At 42.8% G+C, this 24,953-nt stretch overlaps 1 protein-coding gene across 1 annotated transcript in view; it reads left to right on the forward strand.

The window, feature by feature from the left end:
- LOC138293200 (vitellogenin-A2-like) overlaps positions 1-24,953 on the forward strand; it is a 383,104-nt gene that overhangs the window by 318,709 nt on the left and 39,442 nt on the right. The window contains exons 26-31 of the mRNA XM_069232287.1: positions 3,510-3,722; positions 3,834-3,976; positions 6,189-6,327; positions 7,416-7,551; positions 12,388-12,574; positions 18,499-18,593. Coding sequence (XP_069088388.1) covers positions 3,510-3,722; positions 3,834-3,976; positions 6,189-6,327; positions 7,416-7,551; positions 12,388-12,574; positions 18,499-18,593 — 913 coding nt within the window. The remainder of the gene's footprint in view (positions 1-3,509; positions 3,723-3,833; positions 3,977-6,188; positions 6,328-7,415; positions 7,552-12,387; positions 12,575-18,498; positions 18,594-24,953) is intronic.

The following is a 24,953-nucleotide window of genomic DNA, read 5'->3' on the forward strand; positions in this document are numbered from 1 at the left end:
CACCCATGAAATCCGAAGGAGTATGGTGCATTATCAGATTTACAAGTCTGGGGATGCATCAGATTCCTACGCCACCTCAGGGGTGATGTAAGAATGATGCAACAGGAAGAAATATCTTTTTTTTCTCCCTATTTGTCCACTTTCTATGGGTGCTGCATTTTGCAGCACACATAGAAAGAGGAAAACACCTCTTATGATTGTTTTTGTGCAGGAACGAGTCTGTGTTGGCGCTAGGCAGCAATTTGTGCACCAGCGCAGGGAGAGAGGGCATAAATGTACTGTATCTTGTAGATACAGCACATTTTTTGCCCTTTCCTGGTGGCGCACTGCCACCATGAGGCTCGCAAATGAGCTCCTAAATGTCTCCGAAATGGCTCTGAGCAAAGAGTTGCTGTTCCTGAAATAAATGGAAGGAGGCGAGGGTGGTCAGGATCCATAGAAACCAGGCACACACATCAAAGACTGAGTTGAAACTACAAAAGATTTAAGAACAATATTAATTTATGGAATAGGATTGTGAAATTGATCAGCATAACATTTTTCAGTGTTATAATGAAGTAAATTGTTCCAGACGAAAATAAGACACTGATCCAACTATCATATTAGACAACCAATAAACGTGAATATCGTATGTCCAGATTGTAAATGATACCATTTATTTTTTATGAAAACAAAGTTGTGAATTGTTTATATTAAATATTTGAGCATAATTATCTTTTTGCTAGACAAGCTTTGTAAATATTCACACACATAAAATGAACCAAATTCTTTAACCCCTCAACTCAGTCCCCACCCACCCCATCCTACCTCTCAAATGTTAAGCCTTTTGTTTAATGTTTGGGACATTTCATACTTAACTTACTTTCCACAAAAGGTATCCAGACCAACGTTGCATGCTTATGTCCCACATTTTGGGGATTCAAAAGGTACTCGAAGTTTGTGGATTCCGATGGAGGAAATAGCCAAACATAACCAAATTGTCCCAATACTTTAAAATAGCGAGCTCTAAGTCCTGCAAAATTATTTTATGTTAATTAGTAATGTAAACTACTTTTTATATTTCTTTAAAATGTAAAACAACATACAAAAAGTTACATTATTCATTATTAACCATTTGTACATTTAAAATCTATGCATTCATTTAAAGTAACATTTCTTTTAAATTAAAAAATAATGCCCACCTAACATAAAAACAAAATATAAATTGGTGTTATGTATTAATAATTATTAATAATGATGTACAGAATTAATTAAAAATGTAAATGTATTTTAATAAAATAAATGTTAAATTATTATATCAAGTAAAATTATTGAAATAAGTTACAATAAAAACATATTTTATTTTTAGATAATTTTGTTTAATAGTATATTTTAATTAATTTAATTTAACAGTATTTGCCATGGGGTTTTATTTTAAGTTCGTGCCTCTATTATTTTCTATAGGAGGGTGTTGCATGCCATGTGTGTTGCTGGATTTACTTGAGCTTTGTGATGGAGAAAATGTACTACTGTTTAGGGTCCTTGGTGGCTGTAATAACTGTAGAAATAGTGGCGGCCATCTCAAATCTCAAGAGGAGGAGCCAGCCAGGGGGAGGAGGTGTGGGGGGACATAAAATAATAATTATAAAAAATGACTGTTTCTGCTGCTGCCGCTGCTGCTGTCACCACGGTCAGCCACCTCAATCTTCTTCCCTCAATGGTGTTGGTGTCCCAGCAGTCCCGGGGACACCAGCACAGGCTCCCTGTGCAATCCTGGCACTTCTCTCATGTTATGCCTAGCATGAGAGCCTCATCAGGATTGGTCTGAGTGGCTTGGTCTGGCGCTCAGACAGTACATTGTGGTCTGTGCAGTTTCTCCAACCCGGCTGTATTGCACAGCCGGGTTGGAGAAACCTAATTGTGCATGTCAGTTTGGTCAGCCTCAGACGGCCAGCTAAACTGACATGTGCACTTAGTACACTGACTCCACTCCTCCTCCTCCCCACTCCCATGGACCAGCCTCACCCTTCTCTGCACATGCTGGCTGGTCCAGCAGCTGAAAAATTAAACAATAGAATAATATTGTTTTATTTTTCAGCTGCGGGTTCAGCCAGTGGGGGGATGCTCCTTCGCCATTGCGAACAAGCCGCCCATGTGGAGAAGTGTAGTTTGTAAGTAGGGATGGGCTTATTTTTTTGTGGGTCCTCCCTAATTTCCACCTATTTTGTAAAAAGAGCACCTGGTTTCTAAACCACTGCCCCTCCATCATTTAATACTGAGCAGTAAACATATATGTGTGAGAAACGTCCCATAGAAAAGATAGGAGAGGTGGAGATTTACACCTATATTTTTTTTCATAGCATTTGGTAGTACTATTATAGTACTACTAAAGCACTACAAAATACAGTTTGTGAACAGGCCCCATTGTCTCTAAACTGCGTATGTGCCAAGTTTATTGTGCTGGCAAAACGTTTACGAGTTTTGAAGTTATTGACCTTTTTTAAGTTTTCAAAAATAGACAATTTTACGTTAGCCAAGTTCTTCTGAGCAGGGCGAGGTAATTTACCTGCATAATGGGGTAATGTAAACACTAATCAAACCCAGCCATGTTGAAAAATTGTTTGTATAATTTTACGCAGCAAGTCTACCTCTTCTAGAACTTTTATATACACAATGGCATATGTTTGCTGTTTATTTTCTCTTCAGGTTTGCCTTCAACTGAGCTTTTCTAAGTCCTGTGGTAATGCACAGAAGAACACTGTTTTCTACCAAGTATATCTTAAATAAGGGTATATGTAACATAATTTGTTGCAAAAAGTATGATTTCAACTCAATCTATGGAAAGTAAAACTTTGCAACCTTTCAGATTTGCAAAAGACAGGATTTCAACACAAAGGTCAGAAAGTAAAACTATGCAACCTATGAGGTTTCCCTTCAACATCGCAAGATTGTGATAAAAACATTGCAGTTTTGCATGGACCATCCCACTAGATACTTTAGGACAGTGGGGGGTTAAAATGTGTCATATATTTTAAGGAATTGAGAACCCCTTGATATAAGTAAATAAGATAATGCAAGTTGCCGCTAAAGTCTGTGATTTTCGTTTCTGTTGCACTATACAATACTTTAAATTAATTAGTATTCTTATGAACAATAATGGCGCCCGGTGCAGCATATATGTTCATTCTTCCAAGCGTTGTATTACTGCACATTAAACAATGAAACCTATCGACTAATTGTAATAAAACATGGTCTATGACTAGTGTGAAAAAAAAATAGTAAAATGGATTATAAACTTTGTTCTCTAAAATGTGAAATGGTATACAATTTCCTTACATCTTGAACTTGTATACTGCACAATACACTAATCCTGAATTTTGCTGGGCTTTGCAAAGTTCTTTAGGCTAGGAACCATGTTTTGGTTTTGGAATAGTTTTCCCTACTTTTAATTAGTTGTCTTGAACAGTGCCAGTATTTCGACATTCAAGCCAAAGGTTATTTGTTTTGATATGACTGTATCTTTATTATAGCCTTTCTTTATTGGAGTGAACAATTCTCCAGTGTTGGTGATAACTGCTAACACTGTGAGAAATGACAACAAGAATCAAGGACACCAGCTAATTGTATACACCGACTACCACGTCCCCAAACCTCAGATCCAGGCCTTTGTGGTGGAACTCGCCAGCTCCAGCAGATGGTGTGCCTGTGCAGATGCTGCCATTGTGAACCATCATGAGGCAGAGGTGAGGCAACTGTGAACATTGGAAGTAAATGAAAATATCAGGAGGAATTGACAGCAGCATTTCAAATTAAATTATTCTCTTCTAAGCGCTGCATTTTTAAATCCATTTTAGGCATATCTAAAATGGGGGTTGAATTGCCAAGACTACAAAATTGCAATGAAGGCTGAGACTGGTCACTTTGGCAGTCATCCTGGTATGAGACTCAAGGTAGAGTGGCCCAGAATCCCTTCCGCACTCAAGTCAGCTGTAAAATTGTAAGTCACTGCAGTATTATTAGCAATTGCCTTTTACTGCTTTAAATCCCATTTAAGCATGTACATCTCTAATTTCTGTAAACACAAAAGGACTCTGTTTGTAGGCTTGCGATTTGAATCATTTGGCTCTTGCAAATTTTCTACAACCTGCATGAACCATGGCCATACAGTGGTGTAACGTTTAGTGTAGCTTTATCAAGGTAGATACTGTAAGGGCCGGATTAATTGGTAAGGGTATTCAGAAATATATGCCAAATTTCCAGAATGTCAGGAGGAGGCCTTCTTTGGTAAACTAGAAAGGGCAGGGATCTCTCAGAGATAGGACAAGTATTAGGATCTTGGAGGGGTAATGTGAGAGGATAACATGAGGCAGGAAGATCTATTCTTGCACGTGTGCATTTTCTCTCTTTTTTTGCAGTTTTATACAACGTGAAAACGACCCTAAGGTATTGAAGTGCTTTACATGAGCACCAGTTACTTTACACAAGTGCATATTAATTTATTTGATAGGCACAAGGAGATAAAGTGATTTACCCAGAACCACAGGAAGTTGAGCTGACGCGGAGACTCGAACCTGGTTGCCCAACTCCAAATTTGGCAGCTCTGGCCATTACGCCACACCCTCTCCCCTCTCTCTTCTCTCACCCTCACGTCTGCTGGCTGCCAAGAGCCATGACCCGACTGTCTACCTTTGGCAATCTTTGGGACCTTTAGAGGGCTTTGGGGTCTGAACCCCAGCTTAAAACTTTTGCTTTCATTGGCGCAGCAGGAGTAGATGGAAGCTGGGCCTTTTAAACCTTGTGTAGTTTCTAGGCAGGTTGCTAGCTCTGATTGCTCTTCTACTTCCCTCCTCGTTCATGGGGTGTATTAATACAGAGGCAGGCAGTGTCTTTACCTTTCAAAAAATGCATGGCTATTGCTCTTGTCTCTAATTCCAATTCTTGCCCTTTTAGCATCCTTTTACCCATTCAGCACCATCTCTGCCTGGTGCATGTTGCAATATGAATCAATGGGTCTTCTCTGGTTACCCTCTCTTTTTTTATGCATACACACTGAGCATCCCACTTTCTTCTTGACTAGGCTAACACTGTGCAGCTGGCTGTATGTTCTAGACCTTATTACTATTATATTTCTGCATCTCTTCCTCACATACACTCATGCTTTGCAGCGCATGGGGGCTGCACCCCGTAAAATAATAACCACTCCATGGTGGTCGTCACATGCAGTATGAAATTAAAAAGTCCCACATATTCTCAAGACAAAAAACATCACCCCTCCAACCACATATACTACAAGGTGTAGGTTAGTATCTTTGTGGGGTAAGCGTATCAGCAACCATATAGTGGTAATAAGCACTGTACTAATACTACAATACAATATATTACAATACTTTTTAAAAAATGTTCACTATGATTGGTTGTGCAGTAAAGGATTTTACATGTTACTTCATAAGCAGGCAATTCAGAGAGATGAACCATTTTCAAAAATACTACTGGTTAGGTGAACTTTTAAGATAGCTGTTTTGCATTTTTAAAAGCAGGGACATTGGGTTGCTTATGACACAGGGTACAGGATAGGCACTTGCAGCTGTCTTTGACTTAAATGGAAGTAGATTCTTATAGCCGCATCATAAAGGAAACGTATTTTAGATGTGAATCTGAAATGCCAGGGCTGACTTTAAGGGGGTCTTTAGTCGTAAGATGTGCTTTACATAGTGAAAGAATAATATTTCTAAAGCACAGATGTACAAGACTCAAACATTAGTTTAGCTGTAGTTATTTCTTACATCATTATTTAGCTCCACCCTCTGTGATTTATGTGAGGTTCCATGATAATAAAAGCTTGTATTTGTAAAATGGCATTTCTGTTTTGAAACAGAGAGGCTCTGTGGTGAGGGCTATGTTGTGGAATATAACTTAAGATACATCCTGTGTGTGTATGTATAAGCATCTGTCTGTGAGTGAAACTGAAGGTCAAAGGGCGTGTTATGTCACTGACTATTTCCCTTTTACACCTTTATTGCGCACCAGATAATATCCACACTTTACTCATGTGATTGATTGTATGTGTGAGTATACATTGTTTTCTAGTTTGCCTGGTGATCCTCTGTTAAATGTCAAGTGTTGTTTTTTGAAGGCAAAAATCACTAACTTAAAATAAGCAATCTATTTCGAGAGATATGTCAATTAAGTCACGAATTAACTTTTTGCAGTGCCTTCCAGTACATTCCAGGAGCAGCTCTCATGGCTGGATGCTTGGTAAAAGTGCAGAAAAGCCCTTCTCGGCAAGCAAACATAATTCTCTCCCTTAGGTCTCCAAGAACGATGGATGTGCTTATCCAAATACCCAAGGTAGGTAAACTCCCTCTTACCGTGGTGCTTTTATCAGCTACACTATTTAATAACAATGGGTCGTAAGCCCGAAAAAAAAATCGTAAATGAGCACCCATTGATTTACATCTACATGCAGGTACTGATGTACTACTTTTCTGAGTTCACCAATATTAACAAGATTACACCTTAAAAGCTGCAGTTTAGCCAGAAAAGGGGGAATGGGCCTCCTTGTGCAAATGTGCATTGTTTTTCTCCATTGGTGATCCATTCCTAACCATTTACAGCATGGAAAGGCGTTGGATCAAAGTTAGAGAATGTCTACAAATGTTCTGGTCAACTGCTTCCTCTTAGCAGCAGCGCAGTGGTGGGATGTTAGAAGTAGGGGATAAGTAACAATGACACAAGATATGCCAGTAAATATACCTCTTAAATGCAGACTGTTCTGCCTCGCAATACGGGTGGAAAGATGAGTAGAACGTCATTCTTACTGCCTGAGTGATCCAAGCCTTTGTAACAACAATGCTGTCCCGTATCTCCAGGTGAAACAAAAGGGCTCTGGCAACGAGTATGAGCCTTACCGTCCAACATATTATCTCATTGTTAAAAAGATACAGATTTCAGTCCAGTCATGACCGTGGACAGAAAATAAGAAATTTACTCCAAACATAAAGAGACTAATGTGAAACATATTTGTGTTCTCAACAAGCTGCACAACCTTAATGGTCTGTAGGTGTCGAAAGCCGGTGATACCTAATTCAATAGTAATGTCACATTAGGAGTACTAATTTGTATCAACCCCAGGAAGATAAGAATTTTAGTGAATCAGGGCTGATTCAAACCACAGACCTTCAAATTGTATCAGTTATCAAAAATTGATTTATTAATCCAATATGTTGTCTTTCTAGACTGCAGAATTACATTATTGAAAACAATACCAGCCCCAAGTTTACCAGGTGCGAGAATTCCATTGGCATCCATTAAAACACAAGTGTGACTTGATGTCACGTATGTCATACGATAAAGTGAAAAAAACTCTGTTTTGGTTTGGTGTGTGCAGCATCCTCATTTAAGTGTCACATTCTCATTAATTGTTGTTCTATTCACAGGTCACACTGTACTACAGATCCATCCCAGTCCCTGTGGCGATCAATGCAGGTCGATCTAAAGAGGTATCAGGCACTCATGCTCCCACTTGGAACGTCTTCTCTGAAACTCCATACTTCCTCATGGACAAACTTAAAGGTCAGCAATTTGTAAAGTATGTGGTGGTTGGACTGTGCCTCTCTCTGCACATGCATTATAATTATGGAGCTAATGCTAAACCTCACACAGAAAAAGGCATGTATCTGCCTAATAAGAAAGGGAACAGAGACAATTGTCTCTTGGATTGTGGCAGCAGTAATGTAGAACAGTGATGACTTGGTTAATTATTGTTATGCATGGCTCTCATAGAGGGAGATTTAAGTGTGAACGACTGGATTCTGAACCCAATAATTAACTGCTATGATGTAGTACCAGTGAGTAACAGAACGTGTTAACCACCGTTGCTATGTAATTATGGAATTCCTAGCTGCTCTGGCTGGGCTCTCTGAGAGTCTGTCAGAGCAGCGCTGGAAAGCAGGGAGCAGTTCCTGGAGTCGAGGGAAGGCACAGAGGGTGGTGGGTGGGGTTGTAGGAGGCCATGTATTTTTATTTTTTTGGGACTGAGAGGAGAAAACCATATTATGTATCCCCCCCACTGCGTTGTGTTGAAAAAAAGAGCAGGTGATTGTGGATTTTGTAGGCCATAAGTATCATACAATTTTAGATGGGCAAAATCTGAATTATGGGGATGTTTTTCACCTCAGGGTTCTAAGTGACATCATAGACAACTTGGGCTTAATTTTTGTTGTCTATTTGATGTCACTCAGAACCCCTCTGTGAAAAAAAATTCCCGTAATTCACTGTTATCCGCCTATGATTCTATATTTGTGACCCCTTTGATATTAACCTTTAATAGAACATCTGGTTATATTCCAATCTTATTTGTGGTGGTCAGAAAACATTATTATATACAGCAAAAAAGTCAGTGAAAGGTAGAATCAAGAAGGTGACATGGCTTTCTAACCATTTTAGTTTAGTGTTTTCAAGAAACAATGTGAGAAAATGCCCCTTTCTGTGTGGTCATCCACATTGTTTGCTTAATTTCATTGCTGGGTTTTAGTCTGTTGTCCAGTTCATGTTTATTTGCTCTGGTCCCTAAAACATGTAGAAATTGGATAATCCCTGATTAGTATAGTTACCTCTCCTATAAGGTCATAGTTTACATAATGGAAATACAGCCATGGCATGGAAAGTTAAATATCACCTATACACTGCAGCACTTATTTTGCCTTCCACTAGTGTGATAAAGGAAAACCAGGCTTCAAGCCTATTATTGTGGCTTGACTGCTATACTTAAAGCCTGCTGCACTACCAGTCAAATTAATTCATAAGCTATTTAACGGTTGCAGACTTTTTGATGAAAAGTCAGACATTGCGTTGGAAAGTTTTAAAGACAGCAGTGCCACAGCTCACTGTTTAGGTTTGCTTTCTTCAGCCTGTCAGCTCGAACAACAATATCAAAAACTCATAAGATGCTCTTGAGGCCTAGCCTTTTGCCAAAAGAAGTCCGCACAACCCTTACAACATCGAACACAGCTATTATGGCTAAAGAGGATGTTGGTAGAGGCCCAGGAAACCACCAGGGACAGCCATCCTCCTTCTCTGCTGCAGCTGTGGCCAAGCACTTTTGATTCCTTCTCCCATGCCCATGTACCTCCATTGGGGACAGAGTTAATCTTTTCCTTCTTGCTAATGTGCCATAACTCCAGACCAGTGGTTAGGCCCTCCCCTTCATATCCATGCCTGCTTATGTTCCATCTATTCTTGTTCAGACTTAAGACGATCGTGCTTTCATCCTTGTTCAGGACATTTGGTCACTACTCACCAAAGAGTCCCTGAAGAAGGTAGTTGAGGCAGAGAAGGGCACTGCCATTATTTAGTGGTGTCTAAAAAAGATGGAGGGATAGGGCCAATTCTAGAGCTTCAACTTCTGAACACCTTACTATAGGAGGATGAATTGAAGGTGTTGACATTGGCCAAGTTTGATTCTGCCCTAGATCCAAGGGACTGAAGGGTGTCCTTGTATTGCAGGACACATTCATGTGCCCATCCTGCAGTTGCACAGGTGCTTCTTCTTGTTCATGGTTGGGACAGAGCATTTCCTGTTTACCATTCTACCGTTCAGCCTCAGATCTGCCCCTCATGTGTTTACAAAGGTGATGGCGGTGGTGGCCCTTCTTTGCAGATTACAGATACATTTTTTCCTACATCTTGATAGCTGGCTGCCAAAGACAATCTTGCCTAAGTCAGTCGTGAAACACCTACAAACAGCAGGGACCCCCTTCTTTCATCCCTAAGGTTTCCATCAACAACCCAAAATCATACCAACAGCATATGCCGAGGACTCCCTCCATAGAGGTCATCCTGGAGCAAGTTTGGGCCAGTTAAGTTATGATCACAATGTATTGGTCTTACTTTTGGGTTCTGGCACAGATTGTTCTAGGGCTTCTTGGCCTCTTAGCTTCACGCATCCTGCTGGTCCCTCATGACCAGTGGCATATGCAGGGCAAGCAGTGGAACTTCTGCTTGCAGTGGTCAAAGCACTAGGTTGCATATGGGCAACATCTGCATTCTGAAGAATGAAGCTTGAGGACTTTGATGGTGCATCTTGGACACCAACCTGACTTGTGACAGGCTCTTCTCCCTACCCCATCCAGAGATCACAGTAGTAACAGATGAAACATTTCTGTTTTGTTGCTGTCATCTGGGAGAGGTGATGGACAGCAACCTGAGGTTTCCAGTAGAGAGGAGGTTGCTCATGAACCTTTTGGAACTTCACACTATTCAATTGGCTCTGAAGGACTTCCTCCTGTCTATTATGAATTTTGTGCCAGGAGGCACTGCATCTCTGGGATTGGCTGTGCCTTCACGGGACCTCTCTACTGGCCAATCACTTGACAGGCTCACTTAATGACAGGGCAGATGAGCTCGTCAGACATCAGCTGGTGGACCATGAATGCTGTCTTCATCTGGAGGTGGTGCCTTGGTTGGACTTTTTTGCCAATGCCAAGAACACACAGTGTCACAATTGTTGCTCACTGGAGTATCTGGCAAGAGGTTGCCAGGCAGATGCATTTTGCCTGAAGTGCGATGCTTGTCTCATGTGCACCTTCATACCTCTGCCTCTCCTTTCTCAAGTTATGAAAAAGATGAGGGTAGACTGGGCTAACATCATCTAGCTAGCTCCAAATTGGTCCAGAAGAGTACAGTACCCCAATCTTTTGAGTTTGAGCATTTGCCCCTCCTCCAGCCAATTACCTCTTAAGGAGTTGCACCAACTGAGCAGATTTTATAGCCTGATGGAGTAGTGGATATTATGAATGTTATTCTTTTGGCTAGGTTCCCATCTACAAGATCTATTTATTCCAGTTGTCAGCCAAAGTATATGGTTTAGTCTATTTACTGTCACGTTGGCTCTGTATGCCCAACGGTCAGATATTTTATTATTTGTTCTATCTCTCACCTATCAAGGTTTTGCTATGGGCACTATCAAAGTTTATTTGTAGGCCCTTCCTGACTTTTCCTACTTTGCTGGTCAACCGTCCTTGTTCAAATCACAAGTTGTGATGATTTTTTTAAAAGGGTCTCACACACATGTTTACCCCTGCATCGGTTATTATGCCTCATTGGGACCTTAATTTGGTCCTTACATGCTTGAAGTGTACATTCTTTGAGCCAATGCATAGTTGTTCATGAGACCACTGACCTTCAAAATTGAATTTCTCTGCATGTCAGGGCTGTCAGTAAAACCACCCTTCTCAATGTTTTGTCCAGAGAAATTGGTGCTGCAAACCCAGCTTCCTATTTGCCCAAAGTAGTATTGCCCTTTTATGGAGGACAGTCTAACTCTCTCCTGGCTTTTTTCATTCTGCCTCACCTCTCTAAGGATGAGGAGAGGCTTCCCATATTAGATCCAAAAAGAGCTGTCAGCATTTACCTCAAGTGCATGAAGGAACATTGGGTGGATGATCAGCTTTTTTTCAGCTTTGTTGGTGTTAAGAAAGGAAGGACGATCCAGAGACAAACCTTGTCCATGTGGATCAGCGCTGCATTAAGACATGCTATTCCTTGGCCAAAAAAAGAGCCTCTTAAGAACGTTTGGGCCCATTCCACCATACCAATGCTGCTACAACGTTGTTGGTGAGATGTGTTTCCGGTGTTCAATATTCTTCAGGCAGCTACATGGAAGTCCATACACTCCCTCTCCCATACATTACTGCCTCGACAGTCAAATCTACTGGGATTTCCTGGTGTAAGTCCACTCCTCTTGTGGTTGCCACTCTTACTCTAATGGATACTCTTTCTGGTGGATACTCTATACAACCACAGATTTGCTCATGGCCAATCCCACTCCCCATTCTGTGGCATGGCCTTTCATGTCTGGACCTGGAGAAATGCAAAAGATGAGGCATGTGTATTAGATAGAGTAGCGACCAGAAAGAGCATTACTGGAGGTAAGTAACTTGGCCATCTGTGCCACTTAGTAGCTGGAATGTGCAAGGTCAATACATGGTTGGAGGCATGCACTCATCCATTCTTGCTGCCCGAAGTTCTACTCTTCTAGGATGGGACATCCGGATGCAGAAAATCATGTGGTGTGTGTCAATACAAGTGCACCAAATGGACCTGCATTTGACAAGGTGTGGATACTTTACGTCAGGTGAAGTTGGGCAATTTTGCTCACCGTGTTGAAGGCAGACATTTCTTAACTTTGTAGGCATATATTCTATTTTGAGCACTTCTAGCAATATTGTACACCTCACCACTTTACTAACCTGAGGCCTGTACTTGTAAGCACGATCCTTGCATATTAAGGAAATCATATCAGTCTTTAAATCAAGCCAAAGAACAGAAAGAGTGCATAATAAAGCATATTTTTTTATAATGCCTAAAATTCCATACTTATTAAGCATGCATGTATTCATGTACTTTCAGGTCACTGCATTGTGTCGCAAAATAGAGTCACTACCTTCAATGGTGTTAAGTTTACCTACTCAGTGCCTGGAGGCTGCTACCATATTTTGGCCCAAGATTGCAGCCCTGAGCTGAAGTTCCTGGTGATGGTGAAGGCCAGGGAGGAGTCTCCTGAACATAGAACCATCAACGTCAAACTCGGTGGCTAGTGAGTATTGCAGAATCATTACTGTTCATTAGGGCGAGCGCGAAGCGTGTCCGTCCCATGTTGTAATCTCTCTTTGGGCTTCTAACTACGCCCATGTCACGTCAATCACTTTCACTGGTTCGTGGCTTGCCTTTTAAAATCTGCTTGCTTTCATTAGTGAAAGGCATGCATACCTCATGCCTTTGCCGGTGTTTAGCCCTCCTCAAGCGCACCGCCCAACTACTGAAAACATACGAGGCTCGATGTTTTTCCGTCCGGTTTCTGGAATACTTTTTCTCTTTATTTAGCAGCGCGATCTCGCTGGGCAGTAGTCGAGCGCTTTGCATAACACCGATCCTGTTACGTAGATAATTGCACTTTTGCCAGTTACATAGATTATTGCACTTTTGCCGGTTAGGTATGTGTAACTGTTTTACTTTTCATTTTCAATTTATGTGGCAAGAAAATTCCGGTTAGGAGTTTACAATGCTGATAGCTCTAACTCGAGCAAAAGTGAAACCCATTGCATTGCAAATGCTTGCTTTTCTTCTGCTGCTCCAAACGTTGTAAACCTGGCATGTAATACCGAGAGATAGGATGCTTTCTTACAAATGGGCACCCGATTATTACACAACCGCTGATGTGGCAAAACGTTCGCTAATCACAGAGAGTTTCTTTTGTTACTTTTCATGGAAAATAAACGTGCTTTACTTTCATTAATCAGCTAGATTTGGCTCTGTGTGATTCTCATAACGAGCCCAATTTACAGAACAGTTTGTGCACCAAAGTAAAGTTTAAGTCCACAAAAAGTGTAATCTGCGCGTGCAGGTGAGATACCCTGAATAACAGAACTGATGCGGGTGCAGCTGTATTTAAAACAGGAGAAAAACACCTCAAGATGAAGGGAAATAACATTTTATATGTGTGGTAATCTTTCAGAATGTACCTTATATGACATTTATTAGATACAGTGGATGTTGTAATATTTACTTGAGGAGTAAAGTATGCAGATTAAATCCATTTTGGTTCAAATAGTACAGCACTCGTTGCATAGTATGTAGAACAAAGCTGAGAGTTTACTTTCAAGATGACATCCAGTCTCATTGATTTTCTTCACTTCCTTAGCAAAGAAAGAGGAAGCTATGTTAATTTCATGCAGATGTTTCTGTTGCACCGGTTGGGTACAAGGCAAATAGCCTCATGCACTATGTTCCCAACCTGTATACCGCTTGAATGAAGGCAGGCAGTGCTGCGATGGCAGTCAATGCAGGGCCAACAGAGTTCTACTCAGGGCGGTAAGGGGGCATGAAGAGAGAGTCTTCTCCTCGGATAATTATAGTAGTGGTCAGTGAACTGCTCTGCCTCCCGTAGCTCTACCTGCTAAGTAGAGCCCTCGTGCCTCTGAATTCCAAACCCCTGTCAGGAGTTTGAGGCCCTTTTCCACCTGCAGACTTCTGCCTGCACCTCATCCCTGGTGTCTAGTGGCAGAGCTTTACTTCCCTACTAGGCTGCCTCTCTCCTCTTTTTCTCTGCTTTGCTCTCTGTGTGCTCTCTCTTCTGTGTCTTCCCCCTCGTGCCCCTTTTTGCTGTTTGCTCCCCTCTGTGCTCTTTCTGACTTTTGCTTTACTTCTGCACTTTTCCCTCCACTCTTTCTCACTCTCCCCCCTTTCTCTCTCCCCCGCCGCTGCTGCCCCTGCAGCCCGCCCCCCACCTCTCGGGCTGCACTCCCGCCACTGCTACCCCCACGACCCCCCTTTTTTTGCACTGTTTTCGTCCCCTATCCCGCTCCCGCCTTCCAGCTGTCCTCTCCTCCCCCCTCCCTACTTAATAGCGGCTGCTGCGCGGTAGGTCGAGCAATACCACTGACCTGGTCAGTGAACTGCTCTGCCTCCGGTAGCTCCACATGCTAAGAAGAGCCCTCGTTCCTTTGAACTCCTGACCCCTGTCAGGAGTATGAGGCCCTCCTCCACCCACAGGCTTCTGCCTGCACCTTATCCCTGGTGTCTAGTGGATGAGCTCTGCTTTCCTACTAGGCTGCCTCTCTTCTCCTTTCTCTTCTTCACTCTCGGTGTACTCTCTCTTCTGTGTCTGCCCCCTGTCCCATTTTTTGCCGTTCGCTCTCCTCTCTGCTCTTTCTGACTTTCGCTTTACTTCTGCGCTTTTCCCTCCACTCTCTCACTCTCGCTCTCACCCCTCTCCATCTCCCCTGCTGCTACTGCCCCTGTGGCCTTCCCCCTCCTTTCTCTCATGCTGCACTCCCGGCGCTGCTACCCCCCGGCCCGCCCTCTTTTTTCATGCCGATTTTGCCCCCGCTCCTGCCTCCCAGCTGTCCTCTCCTCCCCCCTACTTAATGGTGGCCACTGCGCGGTAGGTCGAGCAATACCACTGACCTAGTCAGTGAACTGCTCAGCCTCCCATAGCTCCACCTGCTAAGTAGAGCCCTTGTTCCTCTGAGCTCCTAACCCCTGTCAGGAGTTCGAGGCCCTCCTCCACCCACAGGCTTCTGTCTGCACCTCATCCCTGGTGTCTAGTGGGAGTGCTTTGCTTTCCTAGAAGGCTACCTCTCTCTTCCTTTTCTCAGCTTCGCTCTGTTTGCTCTTTCTTTTGTGTTTGCACCCTTGTGCCCCTTTTTGCCGTTAGCTCTCCTCTGTGTTCTTTCTGACCCTTGCTTTACTTCTGTGCTTTTCCCTCCACACTCTCTCAATCTCTCTCTCTCACTCCCGCTCTCCCCCTCTCTCTCTCCCTGCCACTGCTGCTCCTGCAGACCAGCCCCCTCCTCTCTCTCACGCTGCACTCCCATGGCCCGCCCTCTTTTTTGTGCCATTTTCATCCCCACTCCTGCCTCCCAGCTGTCCTCTCCAGCGGCCACGCCATTGGCGCACCAAATGCAAGCCAGCCTGCGCCCGTCCATGCCTGGACCACACCCAATGCTCGAACCCCTGGCTCTCACCCCCCCAAAGCCGCTACACCCATCTTAGTTACGACGCCATCACCCTCCACACCCTCAATACCCGCCGCTAACCCGTCTGCCATCAAGCCACCCTTCCGCTCACCCGCGGACCCTTCTTCTGCTGGAACTGCACCTTCACCAGCCTCCACGCCAACGACCCATGCAACCATCTCAGATGCATCCTACTCAACACCCCCTCCTCAGCACCATTTCCTCGAGGAGAACAACACTCTGGATCCATCCCAATCCGGATTCAGCAGCAACCACAGCACCAAAAATGCCCTCATCTTCGCCACTGACGACATCAGAACCATACTGGACAATGACAAAACTGCAGCCCTCATCCTCCTGGACCTCATAGCCGCATTCCACACCGTCTGCCACCACACCCTATGCACACGCCTCAGCGAAGCAGGAATCTGCGACAGAACCCTGGACTAGATCACCTCCTTTCTCACCGGCATTCTCATTCTACCAGTGAAACCTTTTCAGATCAATGTAGTGTTTTTCATATATGTGTCTATTGGTACTAGTGGAACTGAATTGGCATCCAAAGTGAGATTTCAAACAAATGTTTAAATATATCTTTCGCAATTTCATTTTTTCATAGACCTCAAATTAAATAGATAAATACTGACAAATGAGCAGCAAATAAATGTGATAAATGTAGATTTATCTCAGACTTACTTTGGTCCGCCATGGGCAAGCAGGGACTATTGGGCCTCAGCTGTGGGGTTGAGGTTCTTTCTCTCTGATGTTCCTCAGTCCATCCTACTATGACTCTGTAAAATGGGCCAAGTGCAACCCCTGCAGGACTTGACTCTCGGTGGTAGCTACGTGCTCACAGGCTTCTCAGGAAGGGAATGTGGAGGTACTCAAGCTCAAAACTCAGCAATTACACATCGTCTCAATACCTTGTTATCTAACCCAGTTCATTTAAAAAAAAAAGGAAATTACTTTATTGCACACCAGAACTAAATACTACACAAGTAATAATGAGCAGGCACAATTTAGTGTACTAGGTGCAGGGCTCACTGCACCTTCATCCGCTATCCTATTCACTCCATATTTTAGACTAGGCAGTTCTCCCCTCATGATAGGAATTTCTGTGGTAGCATGAGTAAAGGATCAGATGCCGATTAACAACCCCTTCTAATACACTGAGGGGGTCATTCTGACCCTGGCGGCCGGTGGCCGCCCCTGCCGTGCCCATTCCATTCGCATTTGTATTTCTTTGGGTCACCCCTGTGCAGGGCCACTGCAGTTCATAGAGTAGTAGCAATGACTGGCTGTGATTTCATGGTTTCCATCTGGAACCCTAGCCAGGAGAGTCTTATGCTCTCAGCAGTCTGGAGCATGCACAGCGCTCTACTCCATCCTCCTTCTTTGGGCAGACCCCTCCAGCATCGGTTCTCACTACTTCTGGCTTCTCCTGGACATTCACACCTCCTGCAGAGTTGGAAAGCTCCTTCCCTCTTTCAGCAGGCAGGTTTTCATCTATGCATCTTAGGTCAGATGAACAGGATGAATGCATCTTCCATCAGGTGATGTGTCCTGACCTCTGGGATTCTCCTGTCAGGCAGACACCAGTCCTTGTTTAGCTCCGGTCTTCTGAATACTCTTTGAAGCACTCAGTTCCTTGGTCAGAGTGAACTTGGATGTGGAAGAACAAGTAGGTCGGTGGGTTTCACTTTTACACAGTAAAATCAGACAGGAGATGTTGATCCACTTTCTTCACTTTTAAAATTGGTGCCATCTCTAGATTGCTCTGCTGACACAGCCTCTGTGCAGGGCGATGCATCTCACAGCAGGGAAATCACCAGCATGAAGCACCCATAACAGAGGTTCAAAGAGATTTGAGTTTTCAGCCCCTGGCTGTTATCAGACACATTGAACAGTAATCAGGGGAATGGAAAAAAGCTGACCTCACCTAAGCAATCCCTGTCTCTTTGAAACTGCAGTCCTAACAGGCAGTAGAGTAGCAAAACTAATCAGCAGCTTCTCTCAGCAACAGGCATAATTAAATTTCTAAATAGACTCTCTTCCAACTCCAGCTTCAGGAATGTCAGTTACACATGTTCACTGCCTACATAAAACATCTAAATAGATCCCACAGGCTTATATTAGTCTGGTTCACTTATACACACAGTTCATGCACCATGCAGGGCACATACACAAATCTGCACAACATACTCTTGGAATGTCACTGCTAGGTTCTGGGTTGGGGCATAGAATTGGAACTTTCTATGAGTGTGATAGTAGGCTTTCACTCCAGTGACACAAATGAAAGATATGGACACAATTTCAGATTCACTCTAACTGCTAAACGCATGTTAGGGACAGCAGTCCAGAGTCAGTGTGAATGAGGGCATGCTTGGTGCACCCATCCAGGTTTAGCACAGGTCCAGGGCCTCACTCCTGTCAAGGAACAGGGATAGGCACACCCTCACTAGATTACTTTGAGGCTAGGCCCAATATCCAGATACTAGATGCACTCTTTGGGCACTTCGGACAGGGAAACATGACTGTACACCAAGCAGATATTGGAGCAAAATTGGAACTCAGATTATAAAGAACACAAAAACCTCATGTGTCCTCAAAAAATAAGAAACCATACTCATAAAAATGTACACATACTGAACTCTTGGGCCCTCATTCTGAGTAGTCCGGTTAATTATTATATGCCCAAATATCTCCAGGATGTGTAGGAGGTGCATTAAACACCAAAACCAACATGTTAGTCCCTATTATTGGGGACATACTTGTAAATGGGAGTTATTTATTGAACCCAATAAATCAAGACTCAAGAGAGTCGGATTTCATCGGTCAAATGAAATATGTAAATGGCCAATGAGGGCTACGTTGATCTGAATTTGACTTTCTTAAAATATAAAGTCAGTACACCTGACCCCTTGCGAAGCATGCTCCTTATTGTTGTGACATGTTTTTGAGTAAAACAATCAAAGATTATCTTAATGTCCTTCTTTTTCCTCAGTGATGTTGACATGCATCCGATGGCAGGAGCTTTAAGACTGAGGATTAATGGTATTGAGACAAAGGTGGACAGTCTTCCCTATCAGTCCTATTCTGGTAGGTAACGTATTACACCTGCATACAGTATTATGAACATACTTCACTCAATTATCTATTAAAGTATTTTCGCAATTACATTCCCATAACTAAGAAAATAAATATATGAGGTTTAATTTGCTTAAAAGATAAGGTTAGATATGTTCCAATGATTGTAAAGGCAGCATTATTCTTCATTAAAATATGAACTCGTTCTTACATTTCATGTGAAGAAATTACATGGATATAAGAAATATATCCATAGAGACAGACTCCTTGCAATGGTAGTATTGGGAATTATTATCATGGAGGGAAGTAGAGATACATGGCGGTGTTGTTGTTTGCCAGTGCGGTATTTCCTCCCCATTCTCAGTTCCACCAGTCAAATTGGAAGATATAGCATGTTCCTATTGTTATGGGCTGCAAAATGCTAAGGAGCATATTTATGCCCCATTTGCACCAAATTTGCGTCATTTTTTAATGCAAATTCGGCGCAAAACTAACTCCATATTTATATTTTGACTTTAGACATGTCTCAATTCAAAATATTGGAGTTTGCACCATTTTTTAGATGCCTGAACCTGAAGGCGTTCCCATTTAAAAAATGGTGCTAACCCCATATTTATCCCCGTGATAAAATTACATACGAGTGGGAGGAGGTGCTAAATAATGGTGCAAAGCTTGCTTTGCACCATTATTTAACGCCTGAGTCAGACCAGGCGTTAGGTGACCTGTGGACCCATTTCCATGGTTGCCCTCCTCAAGCCCCAGGAGCACCCCCACCCACACCAGAGGGACACTGGACGATGGGGGACCCCATCCCAGGTAAGTACGGTAAGTATAGGTAAGTAATTCTTTTTTATTTTAAGTGCCATCGGGGGCCCAACATGCGGCCCCCCTGCATGGCACAGGTTGTGCTGGCCATTGGGGTGGTGGGCATGACACCTGTCTTTTCATGTGGTATGGATGGTATTGCATCAGAAAATGACACTAGGCTGGTTAGAGTCATCTTTTTTTACTCTAACCAGCCTAACGTCATTTTATGGTCAAAACACCCATCTCCCATACCGCCAGCCCACCCCCGGCTAACGTAATTTATTTTTACACCAGCCCATCCTTTGCACCAGCTTGCTCCATTCGATAAATATGGCGCCCAGCTGGTGCTCAGGAATGGCGCAAGCCAGTGCTAAACTTTTTGGTGCAAAACTGCGTTAGTGCAGTTTTGCATCAAAAAGTTTAAATATGCCCCTAAATTTTACAGTCTTTCCAAGCACAAATTTTGCCACGAAAACTGGCATATTTTTTTTTCTCTGAAAAGACGCTGTGCATAACACAAAAGTTGTGTCTTACCTGTAATTCCAGTTTGGGCACAGAACCCAGTTTGCACCACATTACAACGTATTTCACCTAGGAACGACAGCCAGTTGTTGAATGTTGAGTTTTTTCTATTGTACTGTTTTTATTATGTATTACCAGATAGTTTTTTCAATATTTTAGTGGCCATATACATATACATACATATATTGATTTGTTTTCTTTTGTTCCTATTGTTTTTTTAAGTTTGCTTTCTCTTGGTGTAATTAAATGGTTAAGTGCCCCATTTTACATCAGAAAAAGTTCAAAAAGATATACTAAACCTCATTAACTTCCTAACTTTAGGCATGTGGAGGTTAAGCATTTTTTTAACTGTGCACATGTAAGATTGGGGGAGTTAGTGCCTGCCACCACTGCCTGTTAGCACTGTAGACTTCTATGCACAAGTTACAACACTGTAAAGAGTCTGACAGCTGAGTTATTAGCAGATCAGCTGTAAATTCCAGGCATTTGATGGAGCACATCACATATGCCAAAATCGATGTGGGTGATGCTGGCAATATATATTTTATAGGCGTATTTCCAAATCTTATTTAAGTGCATTTCAGCCACTGGCCTTTGGTTTATCAGGAATAAAATAGTTACAATGGTAGAGAAAGTTTAAAACATTAGGAATAGTAAACAAAGAACGTTATTGTAATAGGGAAATGGAAAGGCTAACAATACAAGATACATGGGGTTTGTAAAGTCCAGTTTTTCGCTGCATTGTATTGACACTTGTAAAGTGCAACATTCACTCCAAGGCTCCTTGCCACTAGGGATAGAAAGTGGAAGAGGTAGGTTTTTAGGTCTGGCTTGAAGTAACTTTAGAACTGGAAACCTCATTGTTAGAAATTGGGTCTCTTGTTGGCAGAGGTATGTGCCCTGTCCAAGTAGGGACCACAATCCTAGTCAGGGTAGCGAGATACACACTTAAATATAACCTGTGCTCACCCTTTAGTAGCTTGGCACAGAGCAGTCATGTTTATTGAAAGAGGCAATATGTAAAGTATTTGTGCAACACACACCTACCCACAGTAACACAATGAAAACACCTCAAAAAGACTCCACACATGTTTAGACAAATAGACACTAATTTACTGAGTAAATCAAGACCAATATGACAAATATCTAATCAGTAGAAGCTGAGATACGATTTTTCTGAAGAATAATCCAAAAATAGTACTTAGAAGTCTATAGCATTTAAAGGTCACTTGAGGTCACTCTAGACTAGGGTAGATCCAAAGTCTATGCCAAAAGTGATGGAGGGCAGGCCCTATACTGAACCCATGCTGGGTCCACTGATAAATTACCTTGGATGGAAGATGTGTCGACAACTTTATGCTCAGAGCAGAGGAGGAGATGCATTGCTGTAGATCGGGTAGATGAAGATGATGTGTCGGTTCTAAGCTGCATCAAAGATCCGGTAGTGTTGGGCATTGAGGCGAAGCGTTGTTGTCGAACTTCTGGTTTGGAGCGATGTGTCATCTCAGTGCATATTCAAAGATGCATCGAAATCTGGGGATGATGCGTAGCAAAGTCGGCGATGCAGTGTCTGTGGTTCCAGCAGCACCGGTGATGGGTTAGCATCAAGTGTAAAAATGCTGGTTTTGATTGGTGCAACTCACCAACGCATTGGTTTTCTTGAGTTGCAGCACAGATGCTCACTTTCAAGGGCCCATGTCAGGATTGGCACCACTTGGCAGAGCAGGAATCACAGCAGACAGAGACCAGGTGCTGGTTACAGACAGTCTTTGATGTCCCTGAGACTGCAGGAGAACTGGGGGCAAGCCAGCAGGCCCTTGGAGTCATTTTGGGTTCAGATTAGAGAGGTCCAGTCCTTTCTCAGCAGGAAAGAGATCAGCAGACAGGAGGGTAGCTTACTGAAGCAGAGAGCAATCCTTTTTGAAAAGCAGTCCAGCAGAGAGGTACTCCTTGTAGCACAGCAATCCTCACTCCTGGCAGAGTTCTTCACAGGTCCAGTAGCGTACTCTCTTGGTAGGGTCAGAGGCCCAGTACTTACACCCCAATGTGCCTTTTAAGTGGGGTGCCTTCAAAGAAGAGCACAAAGATCCTATTGTCCTAGCCCTGGCTCTATCTTATTATTAGGGGGAATCAGCCCTGTGTGTTGGGACAGGCACTCCCTATTCAGGTGTAAATGTCAGTGCCCTCTCCCTCTTCCTGCCCAGAATGCAGATAAATGCAGATGAGTTCCCTGTCACACCCACCCTTCTTGTGTTCATGGCTGTCTAGAGGCAATGCACAAAGTGCAGCCATCCCACACCTCAGATGGGTGCACAGAGCAGTAAGAGAAAAGAAATGCCCACTTTCTAAAAGTGGCATTTCTAAAATATTAAGATTAAATCCAACTTTACCATTAAAGAGGATTTATCATTACCATTCCAAAGATATGAAACATGATGCAGCTACTCCTCTCTAATGAGGAATTACAACTTACAAGTGTATTAAGGATTTCCCAATGCTAGCCTATGAGAGGAGTAGGCCTCATAGTGGTGAAAAACAACTTTGAGAGTTTTTCACTACCAGGACATGTCCTACCTTTTATTTACACAGCACCTTGCCCTTAGGACTACCTAGGACCTACCTTAGGGGTGATTTATGTGTAATAAAAGGGGAGTTTAAGGCTTGGCAGGATGTTTTAAATGCCAAGTCGAAGTGGCAGTCAAACTGCACACTCAGGCTCTGCAGTAGCAGGCCTGCTACATGTTGAAAGGGCCACTTAAGTGGGTGGCACAGTGAGCGCTGCAGGCCCACTAGTAGCATTTAATTTACAAGCCATGAATATATGGTATACCAGTTTACAAGGGACATGCAAACAAATTGAATATGCCAACTGTATATACACCAATCAGACCATGTTTAGGGAAAGACCACAGGCATTTTAACACTGTTCAGCAGTGATAAAGTGCTCAGGCCAACAAGTTTAGAGGTGACCCTTCAGAGAGGTCCATCTTCCAACACACGTTATACCAGTAAAAGCAAATTCTGAGATAATGTTTCTCTAATTATATGTGCACTTTTTTACACCAGTAAGAGGTAATAAAAAGTAGATCACATTAAAGTAGGGTAGGCGTGTTATTTCCATGCTCGAAAAATGCATTCAGAAAACAGAAAGACTTTTATTGTATTTTATCGACTGGCATTTAAAAGCGAGTGGAAACTGAGAAATGACGATTCAAAATAAAAAAGAAGTTAGCTTTAAAAAATAAAAGTTTGCAATTTTGTTTGTCCGGCTGGACACGCCAGTCACATGGCTTCTGTTTGAGGTTCACTGGAAGTCGGAACAAAATAGTTCCTCGATCATGTGGGAAGCAGTGGCACTAATTAGGTTGAAATCAATTAGTGCTTAATCCCTGCTCCACAGAAACAGAAATGATGCCAGACATTCCTAAACAAGTGAGGAGGCTGTAAAGAAGAGTGTCACACAAACCAACAAATGATGAGCGACAGGCGGGCTCCAAGTCCTTTACTGAACACAGCAGCGGCTCGTGTATGAACTCGCAGGTTCGCCCCTAAAACGGATAGGATGCCGTTCTGCAATGTCGGACAATTCGAGCCTTTCACTTGAGGCTTGTGTTCAGATCCCACCCAGCGCCCCAGACTCTCCCAATACACTTCCTCAGCTGGTTACAGGGAGAAGCAAACTGCCCACATCATTGGTGGCACTCCACTGGTACAGCTGCTGTTTTTAATTCTCAAAACCCATTTCTAAAAGGGAATAAATGCTAGGTGTACAACACGGAGAAGTCAAGTCAGGGAAGAGAAAACCAACCGTGGCTAGTTTAGAGTAACTTTGTTTGCACATAATTAAATACACATACATAAGGCCCCAAAACTGAAAGGTGATGGCCAGCGTTGCTGACAGAATTGTGCCAAAATGTCCTCTTAAGCCTGACAATAAACACTGCAATATAATGATCAGGTCTGCTTAGAAAGACTGAACAGTGCCAGGTCAGATGTCAAAATAAATATCCTTATTGCCCTTCTATGTTTTCCCTATCTTTTGGCTTGCTTGGTTATAGTAAAGAAGACAAGACAGAAACCCCACTGACCTGTTCAGTCAGTGCATTTCCTTATAGCAACACACTGTCAGGTACAGCCCAGGAAGCATGAGAGTGGAACCTCCATAATTTGTCTTTAAAACTTGGAAACTACCAGAATCCAGAGCTCAGCTTGCCGTCTTCAGCCTCTAACCCTACCCTCTAGCAACTCGTCATAGGATGGGGTGGGGTGAAAGGCAGAATCTTTTTCAAAGTACACAATTACTTGAAAAATGAAGACCACAACTTATGGAATTGAAACTTAAAGGAGAGCTTGTGTTCTATACAAACCCCAAGATTTTTTGCTATCGCTGTAAGAGCAGACAGACTTCCTAGGCTGGATGCTACTTTCTGTTAGACATGACCGAACACTTCCATCAGTTATTAAAGTTTCTGTCCTGTTGAATAGCAGTACTCCATCCTTTTACTGCACTGATAGATTCCCTTAGAAGTGGAGACCTTATGGAGGAATAGTAGTTGAACCTCAGGAGCATTGAATGTCCATGGCCCAAGAAAGGGCACAAGACAGTGCCTGGAAAGCAAACATTTAATTAACTTCCCAAGGCTTCAGGAAATGTTGAATAGTGTTAATAAAATGGCAGAGTTCATGGGTATTTCATGCCACAAGGCCTGTCATTGGAGCAGAGAGCAGGAGAGACACTTCTGAGAGGGTCCTTTAAGAAAGGACCTGAGCCATTTGAGCATTTCGCTGGTTAAAACCACAACATCAACGCATCTGATAAGAACACTGTGAATTGACCATATAGAATACAGATCTAGAAGCAGGAGACCTGCTGGAGCATTGAGGCCTCTCAAGGGTGGCAACTAAAACCACTTCGATGTTGTGTTCTGTATCAAATCTGAGTCAAGTCTAGTAATCACATGATTTAAAGCGTATTAACCACCCATTTAGCAGGATGCTGCCCTATGAATCTAGACCAACTTTAAAATGTTGATACTTGGGGCC

This window comes from Pleurodeles waltl, chromosome 4_2 (genome assembly GCF_031143425.1).
Source record: "Pleurodeles waltl isolate 20211129_DDA chromosome 4_2, aPleWal1.hap1.20221129, whole genome shotgun sequence".
Lineage (NCBI taxonomy): Eukaryota > Metazoa > Chordata > Amphibia > Caudata > Salamandridae > Pleurodeles > Pleurodeles waltl.